General features: G+C 34.6%; 1 protein-coding gene across 6 annotated transcripts in view; it reads right to left on the reverse strand.

Moving 5' to 3' along the window:
* The window catches only part of TRPC1 (transient receptor potential cation channel subfamily C member 1), a 70,126-nt gene that overhangs the window by 23,373 nt on the left and 28,859 nt on the right, over positions 1 to 17,894 (reverse strand). For 4 of the 6 annotated variants that reach the window (XM_036096331.2, XM_036096333.2, XM_036096336.2 and 1 more), the window contains 3 exons: positions 11,857 to 11,988; positions 8,782 to 8,977; positions 3,510 to 3,846 (listed from right to left, as the gene is read on the reverse strand). In XM_036096331.2, the coding sequence (XP_035952224.1) occupies positions 3,510 to 3,846; positions 8,782 to 8,977; positions 11,857 to 11,988 (665 nt within the window). The remainder of the gene's footprint in view (positions 1 to 3,509; positions 3,847 to 8,781; positions 8,978 to 11,856; positions 11,989 to 17,894) is intronic. The other 2 variants (XM_036096332.2, XM_078070917.1) reach the window with 1 other exon arrangement.

The raw sequence follows: 17,894 nt of genomic DNA on the forward strand, positions 1-17,894 counted from the left end.
GAAAATAGGGCCATCATGATTAAAAAGAAGTAGCAATAGTTTTACCATTATTATGAAATTCCATTACAGCAGCAATATTTACACTATCCAAACAGTGGTATAACTCTGAGTTCAATGAGTTTTTACTCACTGCTAAGAAATATAAATTTTGGGGCGCCTGGGTGGCTCAGTTGGTTAAGCGACTGCCTTCGGCTCAGGTCATGATCCTAGAGTCCTGGGATCGAGTCCCGCATCGGGCTCCCTGCTCAGGAGGGAGTCTGCTTCTCCCTCTGACCCTCCCCCTCTCATGTGCTCTCTCTCTCTCTCTCTCTCAAATAAATAAATAAAATCTTAAAAAAAAAAAAAAAAAGAAATATAAATTTTAACTTGATCCTTACACAGACTTAGGAAACCTGAATCTTACTTACAAAACAAAGAAAAGATTCTTTCTTTCTCATGACTATTTAAACAATAGTTTACAGATAAATGATATAAAATTTCCTTTCTTTATTACTAAGATATATATAACAATCTTTCAGAAGTAGTTTAAATGAATAGAGGGAAAAAGTGCTTCTTAGAGATTCCATTCAGTATAATATTTTTTAACCCATTCAAAAAACAATATAAACAAGTTTTTCACTAGAAAGCTCTATAATGATGCAATTTGGAATTACATATGATAAAGTATAAATTACTTCCTAAATTAAAATATTAAATTTTAGATAAAATAGCAGAAATACAGGAGAGAAAAATATTAACAAGAAGAAATTATTTAATTCCCTTTAACCTAGAACTCAGATGTGTTATTTTTACTTTATCTACCTAATTTTAATATATATATATATTTTTTTAAGATTTTATTTATTTTCGAGAGAGACAATGAGAGACAGAGAGCATGAGAGGGAGGAGGGTCAGAGGGAGAAGCAGACTCCCTGCTGAGCAGGGAGCCTGATGTGGGACTCGATCCCGGGACTCCAGGATCATGACCTGAGCCGAAGGCAGTTGCTTAACCAACTGAGCCACCCAGGCGCCCTCTACCTAATTTTAAATTAATGCACAATGGATTGAATACTGCTAAAAGTAAAACTCTGATTTAAATCAAGTTGCTTGAAATGAACTAACTTCCAAATAAAAATAAAAATTCCAAAACATGCAAATTATTTTTATAGCTGAAGGAGAACTAAAAGTGAAAATGATACACTAATTTTCTCAAATTATTTAATGGTTAAATCAATAAAGAACATATTGATCAATCAGTGGTTTATACCATAGAAAATACTAAATTTTAATATCCCTTTATTCTATAGCAAAGAGGAAAAAGACAGGTGAGAAATACTGAGTTGAAAAATAAGGCTAAAAAAGGAAACAATCAACAAAACTAAAAGGCAACCTATGGAATGGGAGAAGATATTCACAAATGACATATCAGACAGATAAAGGGCTAGTATCCAAAATCTATAAAGAATTTATCAAACTCAACAGCCCCCCAAAAAAATCCAGTCAAGAAATGGGCAGAAGACATGAACAGACATTTCTCCAAAGAAGACATACAAATGGCTAACAGACACATGAAAAAATGGTCAACATCATTCAACATCAGGGAAATACAAATCAAAACCACAATGAGATACAACCTCACACTGGTAAGAATAGCTAAAATTAACAGCATGGAGATTCCTTAAAAAGTTAAAAATAGAACTACCCTACAACCCAGCAACTGCACTACTAGGTATTTATCTAAAGGATACAAACATAGTGATTGGAAGGGGCACATGCACCCCAATGTTTATAGCAGCAATGTCCACAATAGCCAAAATATGGAAAGAGCCCAGATACCCATCAACAGATGAATGGATAAAGAAGATGTGATATATAGATATAGATATAGATATAGATAGATAATGAAATATTACTCAGCCATCAAAAATAATGAAACTTTGCCATTTGCAATGACATGAATGGAACTAGAGGGTATTATGCTAAATGAAATAAGTCAGTTAGAGAAAGACCATATGATTTCAGTCATATGTAGAATATTTTTAAAGATTTATTTATTTATTTGAGAGACAGCATGCAAGCAAGTGCGGGGAGGGGCAGAGGGAGAGGGAGAGAGAAACCTTAGCAGACTTCTTGATGAGCTCAGAGCCCCATGTGGGGCTCGATCTCATGACCCTGAGATCATGACCTGAGCTGAAACCAAGAGTCAGTCGTTTAACCGACTGTGCCACCCAGGGTCCCCTCACTCATATGTGGAATGTAAGAAACAAAACAGATGAACATAGGGGAAGGGAAGGAAAAATAGAATAAGATAAAAACAGAGAAGGAGGCAAACCATAAGAGACTCTTAACTATAGGAAACAAACTGAGGGTTGCTGGAGGGGTGGTGGGTGGGGGATGGGGAAATTGGGTGATGGGTATTAAGGAGGGCACTTGATATAATGAGCACTGGGTGTTATATGCAACTGATGAATCACTAAATTCTACCCCTGAAACTAATAATACACTATGTGTTAACTAAATTGAATTAAAAAAAAATAAGACTGAAGATACAGAGGGAAATAAAGGAGATGTCATTAAAAGACCATAAATAGACGAACGTGATTGTATCTCAACTCTCCTCCATCCCCCACAAAAAAGGGCAAGAGCTGTAAAAACTGCAGAAGGTCATTTAAAATATTTATCATACAGCATAATACTTATAAAAAACAATTTTCAGAAAATAAAGTATCTTATATTTAAAAACCCTGTCATGGGCGCCTGGGTGGCTCAGTCATTAAGCGTCTGTCTTCGGCTCAGGTCATGATCTCAGGGTCCTGGGATCGAGCCCCGCATCAGGCTCCCTGCTCGGTGGGAGGCCTGCTTCTCCCTCTCCCACTCCCCCTACTTGTGTTCCCTCTCTCCCTGTGTCTCTGTCAAATAAATAAAATCTTAAAAAAAAAAAAATTAAAAAAAAAAAAAACCCTGTCATATCTAAAGAGATCGGGGTATCATTACAAAGAACTGGTTCATACTGAATGAGTCACCAGGGAATCCTTTAAATCTAAATTTAAATAATGTTTCTATAATAAAGATAAAGATGTAACCTCGTAAGTTCATAAGTTCTTAAAAGGAAAACTAATGGTATAATAAAACAAAATAGTTAACTCTTCAAATGCAAGAAAGTATAATATATATCACATTTCAAAGTACCTAAGAAAAGATTCATACTCTTATACCAAAAAAGCATTCACCAGCACAATTTTCCTGTTTTAATGATAACGAAAAATTTTAGAGACTGAGAATAAAGAATTTCTCACTTCCATGTAATTAAGTAATATTAAATAAGAGATCTGCTGCCTTATCAAGTTCAGGATCATTTATCGTTACAAAAATGTTAGTTAAGTCTTCCATGATCATGAAAGTGTTCAAATTCTTGCTGTGTAAACAGTTTAAAATTATAAACTGAACACAGATGTTTGTAATACCACCAAGCAAGGGAGAATTAATGGGCTATATAAAAGCAGAATCTTTTGAATAAACTTGACACTTACCAATAATCCACAGTATAAGTAGATAGTCTATTCTTTCAAGGGCTGGCCCCATTGTGTTTTTCTTATCCTCATTGTAGACAAGAGAGTAGAGGTTTAATAACAGCAGGAATGTGAAATATGATGCTCCATGAATAATAAATTTCATAAAAGGAGTGTGAATGATTCTGCCAAACTGAGATTTGGGAGCTATCAAATAACAAAGTGACAAAACTGGCCAAAAGATGCCAACTGTCAAAACAGTCATTATCTTCTTACAGGTGGGCTTACGTCGGTAACCTGACATCTGCCCAAACCAAACAGTGTTCAGGAACTGCTGGCAGTTAGACTGTGAGACAAACTGGAAAGAACACACACATACACAAAAATAAATAAATATTAATAATTATTAATGAATAATTATTCTGTTAATAATTATTAATAAACAATTAATACCTATAAACATAATTTGAGAATACCATTATTTAACTTATATTCAAAGTGTTACTATTTCAAAATCAATTCTATACAGTCCACATAATTTTTTGTTTTTTGTTTTTCTTACATGTAATAAAAGAGTGTAGAGGTTGAGAGCATAGACTCTGGAGCCAGATTACCTGGATTCAAATCCAGGCTCTGACACTTAATAATTGACCTTGAGCAAGTCTTTAAACCTCTTTAAGCCTCAAATTTCCCGTCTATAAAATGGGGATAATAATAGTCTCTACTCATAAACTTGTGACGAGGATTAAATGTAAAACTCTTAGAATAGTGCCTGATTCATAGCATGTAGTATATAAGTATTAATATTAATAGCCTACTTAGCCATTTTGCAAAATAAAGACTCTCATAACATTTGTGAAATTTCAAAGTTAACAACCACAAACCAAAGGAAAAAACTTTTGTCTAGAAGAACTACTGATTTCAGTTATAAGAAACCAAGATACTAAGATAGCAAAGCAATCCAAGTCTAAACATCAGATATATTTATGCTCCATGAAAACATTGAGAATTTCTTAAAATGTATTATACTCTTAAATCTGCTTAAAACTAAATTCTGTGTAAGAAAAAAAGGAAATATATTACCAAATAAGAGGGAAATTCTAGTTCAAGTATAGGAATCAATTTATCAAAGTTTACAAAGCTTCTTTGTTTACTGATTTCAGAAGCAGTATTTTCCCAATATAATGCTCATGTTGTGAAGTATAACTTAAGGATTCTGGTAACTGTGGATACAATAATGTGATCAGGTTTGAAATTACCATAGCACAAGTGATCATAATGTCATTCAGATAGTAAATACTAATTGGTCAATCTTCTGTTTTTAAAATGATTTATCCTGGGCACTAGGTGGCTCAATCCGGTAAGCATCTGACTCATGATCTCAGGGTCCTGGGATCGAGCCCCGCGTTGGGCTCCCTGCTCAGCTTGGAGTCTGCTTCTCTCCCTTTCCCTCTGCCCTTTCCCACCGCTCATGCTCTCTCTCTCTCTCTCAAATAAATAAATAAAATCTTAAAAAAAAAAAAGAAAGAAAGAAATTTCCTAATATACTATACTTGTTTTTGGCAGTTAAGTCTTAACTTCATTCTTCATTCTTCTGCTCAGATTCCAGTGCTCTTAGGGGATCTTAATTTGTCTCTCAAGATGAAATACTGGGGAGAGAAATAGCTTTTCCTCCTACCAACTACCCAGTTTAGTGGCATCCCAAACTTAGTGGTTTCTCCCTTCCCCCCAATATCAAAGGACTGACTGCTGTCCTTGCCATCCCTCTATATAATGATGATTTAATTAACAGTAATGTTAAATATGCAATTTGAAGAACAAAATTTCAACTAGAAATGTTTTAAGTCTGTGGTGGTTTTAAAACATTGATACAAATTCTTTGCTCCTCTTCTCATCAAGAGATGGCTTATCAATGTTTCATACCCTTCAATTCAACAAAGCTGTGATTGCTTTAATCAGTAAATTCTGGAAGAAGTGATACTATGTGACTTCTGAGGGTAGGTTTTAAAAGGCCATGCAGCTTCTACCTTGTTTGAGGAACACTTGCTCTTGGTGCCATTAACTGCCATATGAAGCATCCTACTACCCGAAGTTACCATGCTGTGAGGAAGCCCAGGCTACATGTAGGCACTCTGGGCAGCCCTCAGAGGCTTCTTAGACTATCTCCTCACAGTCAACCCACCACGATGACCATGCCCCTCCGTGATTCCAGTAGTATGTGCTCAGGAGGCCCACCCTCTATGGATCCAGCCGGCCCACTCAAGAGCTCCCTGTTGGAGTCCTCAGCGGCTGCTCAGGCACCCAACATTTGAGTGAAAAAGCCTCCAGATGATTGTAGCCCCCAGTCATCTGAGCTATCTCCATCTGAGACCCTAGACATACTGAAGCAAGGACAAATTATCCAACCTTGCTGTGCCCTTTCCTAATTCCTGGCCTACACAATCCAAGAGCATAATAAAATGATTATAAAATTATTATAAATGATTATGAAATACTGTTTTATGCCACTAAGTATCAGGAGTTTGCTATTCAGGACAGATTACCTAAACAAAGTCTACCAACTATTTGGGAAGATATTATCCTCCCCTTTGATCATATCTAGAAATCTAGTTTAAAAAACTATTTTCATTCATCCTTAAAATTACAGAGTATTTTCCTTTCAAATAAAAATATTATTACTACTCCTTGTTTCCTTGCATCTTCTTTAGAATGGAACATATGGTTACATCTGTGAGTCCTCAGGTGATATATATATATATATATATCAATCATTAGGAAACTGGCTCTTAGTTTTTCCTTCCCTAACCAGGATAATCTCAGGTCTTTCCACCTTTCTTTGAGGTTCTTTTTCCAATCCCTTAAGTTGATTTTATATCTTGTTGTCTCTTTATTCTATCACTTTCTAGTATTTCATGTCTATTTTAGGTTGTGGAACACAGAAGTAAATAAATTAACCTAAGATCTAGTCAAAATGTATATTAGAGGATGATTACATCAGGGGTTCTATATTGTTTCTATTTATACAGATTAGTGTCGTATTTCCTTTTTAAGCACACAGGTATGTTGTTGATTTATAATCTTACAGTTACACTGTCCAAAATCTTGTGTTTAATTTTTTCCTATAAATGTTTTATCTTAATCAAGAACCTTAGAGTACTAGAAAAAGCATAGGATTTGAAATCAGAAATCTGGATAAGTGACATACTATGTAGGTAATGTTAAACACCTTAAAATTCCTGTACCAATTTCCTGAGTCACAAACCATTATGAGGCTCAAATTTTCAACCAAAATAATACAAAATTCTGCTCCAGCACCAAAGGTCCTATATCTTGCCTTCCACAATTATCTGTCTCAGGTCCCATTTTTATATTAATACAAATCTGATAAGCAAGTTTTATTCCAACATCTATATTAATAATAAAAATAATGGGCCTTAAGGGCATCTGGGTGGCTCAGCTGGCTGAGTGTCCAATGAGTTTGGCTCAGGTCATGATCTCAGGGTCGGGAGACTGAGCCCTGCGATGGTTCTACACTGACTGCGGAGTCTGTCTGTCCTTCTCCCTCTGCCCTCTCCCCTGCTCGTGCTCTCACTCTCTCATGCTCTCTCTCTCAAATAAATAAATCAAATCTTTAAAAAAAAATAATGGGTCGGGCGCCTGGGTGGCTCAGTTGGTTAAGCGACTGCCTTCAGCTCAGGTCATGATCCTGGAGTCCCTGGATCGAGTCCCGCATCAGGCTCCCTGCTCGGCGGGGAGTCTGCTTCTCCCTCTGACCCTCCCCCCTCTCATGTGCTCTCTCTCATTCTCTCTCTCCCAAATAAATAAATAAAATCTTTAAAAAAAAAAAAAGAACAAGAAAATTGTTTAAAAAAAAAAAAAAATAATAATGGGTCTTAGAAAAAATATCTTAAAAGTATCATTTACCAATACCTCATACTATCAACTGGATATCATTACCTACATAGAAACACCCATATTTAGTAAATTATCTCAAAAAATGAAATTTAAAATGCATACCTTCCTTCTTCAAGTTCCTGAATCGTGTATTGTGTGTGTGTGTGTGTATGTGTGTGTGTGGGGGGGGAGGGGATTAGAAACAGGTATTTCCCTTAATAAGAGATGATGCCAGTAGAGCCAGATTCAACTTAGTTATCATATCATGTGCTTCTCCACCTTTGGGTTTCAATGAATTAACAAATAAGAACCAGGAAACACACTATCTGATACTTTACTTTTATTTTTTTATTTATTATTTTTTAAAGATTTTATTTATTTGACAGAGAGAAACACAGCGAGAGAAGGAACACAAGCAGGGGGAGTGGGAGAGGGAGAAGCAGGCCTCCCGCCGAGCAGGGAGCCCGATGCGGGGCTCGATCCCAGGACCCTGGGATCATGACCTGAGCCGAAGGCAGACGCTTAACGACTGAGCCACCCAGGTGCCCCTGATACTTTACTTTTAAATAGAAAGGAATTATTACTATAGAAAGCGCTATTTATAACCAAATCAACAAAACAAACCTATGACTGACAAAACACAAGATAGAAACATCATTGTGAAAGTACTTACTATACAAAATCTTACCTCAATAGCTACTACTTGGCAAAAATATTAAATTAATATCCATATTATTATTATAATTAATATTGTTAAAAGCAACTTGTGTCAACAATACTTCAATTTTTTTAAAAAAATGAAAGTAGTAAAACTGTCCTTGAACCAAAAAATAATAATAGCAACTGCCATTTATTGAGTATTTGCTTAATGCCATACTCATTGTACTAAACTTTTAAAGTACATATCCTTGGGGTGCCTGGGTGGCTCAGTCGGGTAAGCATCTGCCTTTGGCTCAGGTCATGATCCCAGGGTTCTGGAATCGAGCCCCACATTGGGCTCCCCACTCAGCAGGGAGTCTGCTTCTCCCTCTCCCTCTGACCCTCATCCCAGTTCATGCTCTTGCTCCCTCTCTTAAATAAATAAATAAAAATCTTTTTAAAAAAGTGATAGAGTACATATCTTTAATTCTTAATTAGTTGCTCTGAACCACTGTGGAGGAAATAATTCTTTTTTAAGAGATTTATTTATTTATTTTATATATAGAGAGAGGCCTAGCAGGAGGGGCAGAGGGAGAGGGAGAGAGAACCCCAAGTAGACTCCACACTGAGCGAGGAGGCTGGCTCTATCTCACGACCCTGAGATCATGACCTGAGCAGAAACCAAGAGTCAGACACTTAACTGACTGTGCCACCCAGGCACCCTGAAAATAATGTATATATATCACAGAAAACCTCATACCTCCTTTTGGTTATATTTGATAGCAAGTTTTAGACGACTTAAATTCATTCTTTCTTCTAGTAATCCCCGTTTGTCAAGAGGCTCATCACTAGATGTATGGTTTAGGATAACTTCCAATTCTCGTGAATTCCGGGCTTGTGCAAGCAAATCTTTAGCAAACATTTTACATTGTCGGGCTAGCTCCTCATAATCATTCCTGCAAAATGCAACAGTTTATTATTAGAAATGTCACTTCCAACTTCTAATTATTTACTCAGTAACATTTTAATTCTGATAGAGCTATACAAAATCTGAAGTCATTTTGTGCTGATGGTCAAAAGAACCTACTGGTACATAAATTCTCTACAGCTTTGGGGACAACTCTAACACAATTATGTACTCTGTGTTTCACACTGATAATTTTAGATGAGTACAGTATTTCCTTATATATACTGATATTCCTAGAAATTCTGATTATAGTTGTCAACCAGTTATTAACTCATTTGCCCTTATTCTCTGTAAGTTTGATATAAAACTTCCTTTTATATGACTTATCTAAACAATAGATAATAATAATGCTATCCAATAAATATTACTATGTAACTTTTAATGAGAGGTGTTTTCAATAATAGTCTACAACATGTTGTATGCTACTTCTGATATTAAAATAATATTCTGATTCACTTTAAAGTGTTCATTTGAGCAAAAGTCAAGTTGGAAAGAAAAGACCATGAAATACTCCTAGTAAAGAATTTCCTTTCATAATCACTATTCCTTGAAACTTAGGATTTTAACTGCTGGTTAAAGATAGGCCTAAATCAACCAACTTGTGAGAAATTAAGAAGTTTTAACAGATAATCCTCTTTAAGAACATCAATTACGTTAAAATTACATCTGAGTATAATAACTTGAAAATAAAGTTAGAAATAAATATGAGTCAACTGGGATCAGATTTTAGAAAATAATTTTTATTCAGTTTTTTTCTCCTTACTGGGAAAGGAAGGGAAAACAGAAAAATTTCCCAATGATTAATCATCTATACAATGGGATTTTCCATGAACAGAAAATTATCACTCAAAGAATTAAAAACTTTTCCTTAGAGGCTAACATTTTTCTCATCTACTCTTTGCATTTACTATATAACCAAAACTACCCAAGAATAAGTAATTGGATTTCTTTAACAAATGAAGTATTACTGCTTCTTAGTGTAGGAATCTAATTACAGATGAGAATATTCATCAAAAGTGTGTATTATTACAAAGAGGTCTCATCTTTAGGTAAACACTGACAGACCACTAAATTCAGTAAAATTAATATATTCTATTAATCTAATTTTCTTAATCTTTAACAAATTATTAGAAGACTAATAAGTGGCTATATAGTTTAGATGGAAATATAGTAGACTAGAAGCCAGGAGTCCCATGTTCTAGTTATAACTTTTGCTAACTCTGTTCCTAATTAGATGCTGCTATCAGTAAGATATCTAACCTATATAGATCACCTTCCTTGTCTACAAAAAACAAGGGGATTGAAGTAAATGGATTCTATGATCTATGTTCAAAATCTAACTTTATTATCCTATGATTACAGAATAATCATAGCAGTTGCTTCAAATCCTTTTTGGAAGGAGCTGAATGAATTCTATTTTATAAGGTAACTCAGAACTCCAATTATAAGATTATAATAGGAAGTTCTTCAGATTTAAAAGGAATAATTTATTAATAGCCTCATATGCTAATAAGTTAAAAGTAGCAACAAGTTACATTTTAACCATGTCTTATGTGTTTCTCAAAGTATATACTTTATGTCATATCAAGTTTAAATAAATTTTAACTTATCCAAATTGAAATACAGGAATTCCATACTTGAAAACTTATAAACAGGTATATTTAAAAAGTTTCTAGAACTCAGCTATCAAGAACACACTATACTCTGCTGTTAAGGCATAAGAAAACTTCAAGTTTCTTATCGGCCTTCCAGGAAGAAGTCTGAATCTTTCCATCTTGTCAAGTCACGAAAGGAGTGTAATGCAAAGACAGGAGGCTCCCACGGCAGTTAGACTTAAAAGGAAAGGTAGAGATAGGTATTACCTGCCCCCCAGAAACCTCACAGCAGGAACTGGCAAGAAATGATCAATTTCTCCTTCTTCGGGGGCCACCAGGGATACTTTAACATAAGGGAAAATCTCAAAGCTTTTCCTCAAGTCTACGAAATGTAGTTTTCTAAGGACTTTTATTTTTTTAATGTTTAAATTAGCAGTTTAATAGGCTGCTTTTTCCAGAGCCTTTTTTTTGTCCCCCCAACTTAACTCTCCAAGGGAAATTGATAACAATGATTCTTTGTGTCAAAATTACATTTAACTCTTCATTTCAGAAGAAAACTCAGAATGGGATTCATCCCTCTTAATCAGTAGTATTTTATTTCTATGTAATAGGCTGCTTTTTCCAAAGCCTTTTTTTTGTCTCCCCAACTTAACTCTCTAAGGGAAATTGATAACAATGATTCTTTGTGTCAAAATTACATTTAACTCTTCATTTCAGAAGAAAACTCAGAATGGGATTCATCCCTCTTAACCAGTAGTATTTTATTTTTTATGTCTACATGTTATGTGTCTCCTAATAGAAAATCTCACCAAACAGTGAAAAGGGACTATGTCTGTGTGTGTGGAATGTCCCTGACACACAGAAAGCATTTTATATGCTTCTGAAAGTTATGAAGGATCAGGCTCTCAGGATGATTATAGTATCTAGGAATGAGGGGAGGTAGAATAGAGAGCAGTTACAAATTTCCTCTTGCTTAAGGCTGCCACACCCCCTACTCTTCACTCTTAGAACTCCTTTGGAAACATTAAACAAAGGGGGAATTTAAGGATGGTGCAAGAATGGCAAAGGGCAGGTGGGGAAAGAGTGACCTAAGTAACATCAAAGTCTATTCCATTGAGCCTGAAGGAAAATCCCAAGTAGGTGGCAGCAAGGTCTGGTCATCTTGGATCAAAAGAAAATAAATATAAACATGAATTTGGTTCATGAAAAAAAACTCAGGTTGAAGGGATTCTGGAAAAAAAGGATATAATTTACAATTTCCACTCATTCCCACCTGAATTCCACCTCCACAAGGCTTAATTCTTTTAAATCAGCACTAAGTTCAAATGCTCTCAGAATTGGATCCTCCTCTGTTAACATTATTAGAGCTGGACTGGCCAAACAGCGATATATATCAAGACGAAACCTGTGATAAAATTTGATTCCATAATGTAAAATAAATGGATTGTACACATATAATTAGTATTTTCAACCTACAATTTTCATAAATTTAAAATTAAAATACTATAAAATTAAAAGAAAATAAAACAACTATAATATACTTAGGATAACTACATAAAAAGAAAAAGACTTAAAAAATAAGTCTTTGTATTTTTCAATCCAATTTAATTAAAAAATTTCTATTCCTGAATCCAATATTATTTTAAATGAAATAGGCTAGTAACTAATACATTTTGAATATGATGTGAATGGTTATTAAATTTTTCCTTCCTCAGTGATAAGACTACATTAATATGCTAGATATGTATAACACATGACTCACTCAACCAGGTTGTTTTTTAAAGATGTTTCAAATCTTAAGAATGAAATCATTCATTTATGCATAATCTCTAGCTAACAGAAAAGCACATTCCTTTACCTCTGTAAACTAGTTAAGGTTCACATTCAATACCTAAATAGGAAGCAAACCAGGAAATTTTTGCTATAATTCTTTCATTTATAAACATATAATTCTTAATTTATAAATTTGATAGATATTATATATTTTCTCCCAAACATAAATACATGCTTGTTATTAAAAAAAGCAAGCAGTTTAGGGGCGCCTGGGTGCTCAGTCGGTTAAGCATCTGCCTTCAGCTTAGATCATGATCCTGGGGTCTGGGATCGAGGCCCACATCAGGCTCCCTGCTCAGAGGGAAGCCTGCTTCTCCCTCTCCCTCTGCCTGCTGTTCCCCCTTCTTGTGCTCTCACTCTCTCTCTGTCAAATAATTAAGTAAATAAACAAATAAATAAAGCAAGCAATTTAGAAACTTGATGGTCCCCAGTTCTCCTCCTTCCACCAACTCTACTCCTCAAAGAATGGTCACTTACAGAGAATTGTGAATATCCTTGACATTTTTGATTCACACACAAACATAATCAGACATACTATATAAAGGAACAACTCCTTCTATATCACTACATATAGAGTCATGTCATTTTTTCCCAAAACTGGATGGTTTCCCATTTGATGGCATCTCATCAGATCTCCAAAAATGGAAATTTCAGTTGCTTCTAATTTTTTACTTCTATAAATAACGCAGCAATGAATATTCTTTAATTCATATATTCTTTGCACACTTAGAATTGCTGGATAAAATGGCATGTGTATTTTAAATTCTAATAGCTGCTTCCAAAGCACTAACAATAAGGAGAGCTCATTTTCCCCTACATCATCATTAGTATTTTGCCACTCTAACAGATGAAAAATGGAATTTTATCTGAATTTCTTTAGAAGCTTAAGCGTCCTTCCCTGTTTACTATTCATTTATACTATTTCTGTAAACTCCTGTTCATTTTCATTAGCCTATTCTTCTGATAATTGTTTATTTTTTAAAATCAATTTGTAAGATCTACATATCAAAGAAATTAGCCCTTTGTCTAGTCAAAGTATTTTAAATACTTTTTTCCCAATTTATTGTTTGTCTGTATTCCCCAACTAACCCAGAGATTCATCAGGAGACAGTAGAACTCTTAAAGGCTCAGAGTGTATTAGCATAAACTTTACCCAAATCAGTGGCTCACCTATACAGACCCTGAAATGACCCTTAGGAATCAAGGCTAAAGAATAAAAATAATCAGGGGCACCTGGGTGGCTCAGTAGGTTAAGCATCTGACTCTTGGTTTCAGCCCAGGTCATGATCTCATGGGTTGTGGGATTGAGCCCTGCATCCAGCTCTGTGCTCAACAGGGAGTCTGCTTGAAGATTCTCTCCCTCTGCCCCGCCCCCCCATTACATGTGCACTCTCTCTCTAAAATAAATAAATTAAAAAAAAAATAAGAATCAAAAACTAAATTAGGCACAGAGATCTACAATTGTACATTACAGGGAGACAGATTTTGCAGGCCAGAAAAATAATAATAAAAAAACAATCTTAGAAAAAGTAAAACAGTATTCATAGTTGCTACAATATATACTAGACTGTCCAGATTTCAAACAAAGAAATACTAGATGTGCAAGAAAAAGTCAAGCTGTGCCTCACTGAGGAGCAACATCAGAGGGGGAAAACAGACTTCACAAAAATAATCCAGCCAGATGCTAAAAAAAAAAAAAAAAAAAAAAGTAAATAACAATAGCAAGGCCCAGAAAATGGAGGGAACCAGCACACAGAGTTGCTACAATATATTATCTAAAATGTCCAGTTTCCAGTGAAAAATTAGGAGACATGCAAAGAAATAAGAAAACATGTTTCATACCCAAGTGGGAGAAAAAAAAACCCAAACAGGTAACAGAAACTGCCTTTGAGAGTGACCAGAAGTCAGATTTAACAGAAAAAGATTTCAAAGTAGCCATTATAAATATATACACAAAACTAAAGAAAGTATGATTAAAGAAGTAAAAGAGGGCATGATGACAATCATGCAGATTCTCAAGCAGAGAATATCAATACAGAAACATAAATTATGAAAAAGAACAAAATGGAAATTATGAAATTGAAAAGTACAACAACTAAAATTTACAATTCACTAGAGGGGCTTGTAATAGGTTGGGCTGTGTCCCCCTAGAGTTCACATGTTGAAGTCTTATCCACTAGTACCTCAAAATGTGAACTTATTTGAAGACAGGGTCTCTAAAGAGGTAATCAAGTAACAATGAGGACATTAAGGTGGAACTAAATCCAATATGATTAGTGTCCTTATAAAAAATTCGGGGTATTGTGAAGACAGGAATACAAACAGAGAGAATACCATCTGAACATGAAGATGTCCATCTACAAGCCGATGACAAGAGGCCTGGAACAGAATCTTCCTTCACAGCCCTCAGAATAAACCAACCCTGCCAACACCTTGATTTTGGATTCCTAGACCCCAGAATTGTAAGACAATAATTTCTGTTGTTTAAGTCACCCAGTGTGGTATCTTATTATGTTAGCCTTAGCAAAATAATGCAGGGCTCAACAGTAGATCTGAACTTGCAGGAGAAAGAACTACCAATCTTAAAGATATATCGATAGAGATTATGGAAGCCAAAGAATAAAGAGAAGAAAAAGAATGAGGAAAAATGAACAGAAATTCACAGAGATATGTAATACTATTAAATACAACAACATACTCATAATGGGTATATACCAGGAGAGAAGAGAAGAAGAAAAAATATTTGGAAAAATAATGGCTAACAACTTACCATATTTATTGAAAAACAATAACCTGCACATCCAAGAAACTCAACAAATTCCAAGTAGGATGAATGCAAATAGACTCAAAAACCAAATCATGGTAAATATGCTGAAAGTCAAAGGCAGGGAAAAAATCTTGAAAGCAACAAGAGGAAAGTGATGAGTCACTTACAAGGGAACCCCAATAAGACTAACAGCAGACTTCTCAGTAGAAACAATAGACGGATAAAATATTCAAAGCACGCAAAGAAAAAAAAAACTATCAAAAATCCTATAACCAGCAAACCTATTATTCAAAAGTAAAGGCAAAATAAGAACTTTACCTGATAAACAAAGACTAATTGAATACATTCCTAGCAGACCTGCCTTACAAGAAATACTAAAGGAAGTTCTTCAAGCTGAGAGCAAGTGATCCAAGATGGTAATTCAAATCCACATGAACAAAGAGCACAAGTAAAAGTAGTTATGTAATTATAAAAGACACTATAAATGTATATTTCTCTCTGCCTCTTAACTGATTTAAAAAGCAATTATATAGGGGTGTCTGGGTGGCTCAGTCAGTTAAGCATCAGACTCTTGATTTTAGCTCTGGTCATGATCTCAGAGTCATAAGATCCAGCCCCACATCAGGCTCCATGCTCATCAGGCTCCATGCTGTGGAATCTGCTTGAGATTCTCTCTCTCCCTCTCCCTTAAATAAATAAATAAATATGGGGTGCCTGGGTGGCTCAGTCAGTTGAGTGTCTGCATTTGGCTCAGGTCAGATCCCAGGGTTCTGGGATCGAGCCCCACGTTGGACTCCCTGCTCTGCTCCCTCTCCCTCTGCCTACCACTCTGCCTACTTGTGCTCTCTCTCTCTCTCTGTGTCAAGTAAATAAATAAAGTCTTTTAAAAAATAATAATAAAAATAAATAATCTTTAAAAAGCAATTATATAAAATAATATGTGTACAATGTATCATTTGGACTATAATAACACAGAGAAATGTAATACATATATAATGTATTCACCAATAACAGCACAAAATAAGTGGACAGGACTACAGCTGTAATAGACTAAAGAAATGATGACAGTAAAATAATAATTACAACAATATGTTGTTGGGTTTGTAATATTAATAGATGAAATATGTATAACAATTACCATTAAAAGAATGGAAAAGAGAATAGAGCTATATGGAAGTAACATTCTATATATTATTAGAATTAAGCTAGTATTAATCTGAAGCTGAAAATTTTTTAAAAACCCTGAAAACATATAATAAGTAATTCATTAATGATATTAAAATGCTAATTAGAAAATATACACTCAATGCAAAAGAAAGCACTAATGAAGGAACAGAGAACAAGAAAGAAAGACATAAAGGAAACAAAAGAAGAGACATACAGAAACCAGAAAGCAAAATGACATATGTGAATACAACTATGTTAATAACATTAAATGTGAATGGTTTAAACAATCCAATTAAAAGGCAGAAGTTGTCAGACTAGATTTTAAAAAAGCATAATCTAACTATATGTTGTCTACAGGAGATACAATTTAGATTCAAAGATACAAATAGATTGAAAGTAAACGTCTGGAAAAAGATATATCATGCAAACAGCAACCACAGGAAAGCTGGAGTAGCTATACTAATATCAGACTTTAAAACAAACAAAAAAATGTTACTAGCAATAAAGAGGGACATTTTATAATGATAAAAGGTCAAAGAAGATATAACATTTATAAACATATTTGTAACTAACAACAGAGCACCAAAATCATGAAGAAAAATTAATAGAAATGGAAAAATAGACAACTGAACAATAACAAACAGAGACTTTAATACCCCACTTTCAATAATGGATAGAACAACCAGACAAAAGTCAACAAGGGAAGAAAAGAATTAAGCAACACCATTAACCAACTAGACACTGACAGAACACTCCATCTGCCAAGGATAAGTTATATATTCTGAAACATTCTGAGATCTAATATTTCTCTCCCAGAAATTGGTAAAATAAATGGATAGAAAACCAGGAGGGATAAGGAAAACTCAAATACTATGAAAGAATATATGATTGAACTGAAATTTATTGAATGCTCACCCCAAGAGTACATAGAATATTCAAGAGTATTATTTCAAGAGTACAAAGAATATTCTCCATGTCAAACTACATGGTAGTCCATAGAACTAGTCTTAATATACATCTTTTTAAAGAATGAAATCATAAAAAGTACTTTCTCCAAATTAAGCAATGGTTTCTTAGCTATAATACCAAAAAGAGGTCAACTGGACACCACCAAAATTTAAAACTTCTATGCTTCAAAGTACATCATCAAAAAAAGTGAAAAGATAACTGATAGAATGAAATATCCAGAAAAGGCAAACCCATAAGAACAGAAAGTAAATTTAGTGGTTTCCAGCAGCTGGGAGAGTGACTGTTAATGAGTATGGTGTTTCTTCTGGATGTGATGAAATGTTCTGGAATTAGATATGATGGTCAATGTATAACTACATGAATATTGTAAAAGGGTGAATTTTAAAATATATGAATTATATCTCAATAAATTACATCTCAATAAAGTTATTTTTTAAAGATTTTATTTATTTATTTGAGAGGGAGAGAGAGAGAAAGAGCGCAAGAGCAGAGGGAGGGAGAATCAGACTCCCCACTGAGCAGGGAGCCTGACACGGGGCTCCATCCCAGGACGCTGGGATCATGACCTGAGCCAG

This window comes from Halichoerus grypus, chromosome 1 (assembly GCF_964656455.1).
Source record: "Halichoerus grypus chromosome 1, mHalGry1.hap1.1, whole genome shotgun sequence".
NCBI classification, from domain to species: Eukaryota; Metazoa; Chordata; class Mammalia; order Carnivora; family Phocidae; genus Halichoerus; species Halichoerus grypus.